We start from the raw sequence: 1157 nt of genomic DNA, 5'->3' as shown, positions 1-1157 counted from the left end.
ACTATATACTTTACATCATTTCCGGCACTGGAGGCGTGAGCCATCTGTGCTATTCTAACAGAGCATGTGCTCTCTTTTGCCAATTTGTCCGCATGATGACAACATCAATCTTGTGAAATTTCCCCCAATAAATAAAGAGATGTCCCTGCTTGCAGGTCTGAATTTGTGAAAGAATTTTTTTTTCCTTATTTACTTTTTATTCATAATCATAAACTTAACTCTGCAATCCAGCTAGACTTGGAGGGGAATGAGGAAAACATGGAACCCAGAGAACTTCAGCGAGAGCAGAGATCACAGGGTACTTTGAGCAAATGGGATTGGGGTGCTCTCCTGAGCGCCAGAAGGAATGGTGGGTGAGATGCCCACAAGCCAGAAGAATTAGTTTAGAGTTGTCCACAGTCGGAAATTGTGATCTTCTTGCTGGTCTTGCAGTTTCTGGACCCGAAACGCTCCATGGCTTCTACGATGTTCATGCCTTCTTTCACCTTCCCAAAGGCCACATGCTTGCCAGCCAGCCCCTCAGTCTTGGCAGTGCAGATAAAAAAGTGGGAACCGTTTGTGCTTGGTCCAGCATTTGCCGTGGACAGGATGCCAGGACCTATATGCTTCAGGATGAAATTCTCATCCTCAAATTTCTTCCCATAGATGGACCTGCCGCCAGTGCCATTATGGTGTGTGAAGTCACCGCCCTGACACACGAATTCTGGAATAATTCTGTGAAAGGAGGAACCCTTATATCCAAATCCTTTCTCTCCAGCGCTCAGAGCACGAAAGTTTTCTGCTGTCTTTGGAACTTTGTCTGCAAACAGCTCAAAGGAGACGCGGCCCAAGGGCTGGCCATCGGCCTCGATGTCGAAGAACACGGTGGGGTTGACCATGGCTGCAGCAAAAGGTGACACATGACAGCGGCGTCTGCAAAGCCTTTTTTTTTTTTTTTTTTAATTTTCAGATTTCTGCTCTTTGGCCGACTCACTGTGGGTTTCGACAGATGACATCAAAAGACTAAAGCTTTCTATCATGGTGTTTCAGATGAGCACAGTTAAAACTGAGTGCAACGCAGGCATGGCGGTGCATGCCTTTAACACCTGCCTTCAGGGGGCGGAGGGGGGGTGGAGGGGGGCGGAGGGGGGCGGAGGCAGAGGCAGGTGGAGCTCTGT

General features: G+C 48.1%; 1 protein-coding gene across 1 annotated transcript; it reads right to left on the bottom strand.

Moving 5' to 3' along the window:
- Positions 1 to 381: 381 nt before the first annotated feature.
- On the bottom strand, positions 382 to 905 carry LOC110550614 (peptidyl-prolyl cis-trans isomerase A-like). The gene has a single exon (XM_021640600.2). The coding sequence runs from the start codon at positions 876 to 878 to the stop codon at positions 384 to 386; it is 495 nt and encodes a 164-aa protein (XP_021496275.1). The 5' UTR covers positions 879 to 905; the 3' UTR covers positions 382 to 383.
- Between the last annotated feature and the right edge of the window lie 252 nt (positions 906 to 1157).

Source organism: Meriones unguiculatus, chromosome 18 (assembly GCF_030254825.1).
Source record: "Meriones unguiculatus strain TT.TT164.6M chromosome 18, Bangor_MerUng_6.1, whole genome shotgun sequence".
NCBI classification, from domain to species: Eukaryota; Metazoa; Chordata; class Mammalia; order Rodentia; family Muridae; genus Meriones; species Meriones unguiculatus.
Note: the sequence above shows the minus strand (reverse complement) of the source record. Positions and strands in the feature narration are given on the sequence as shown.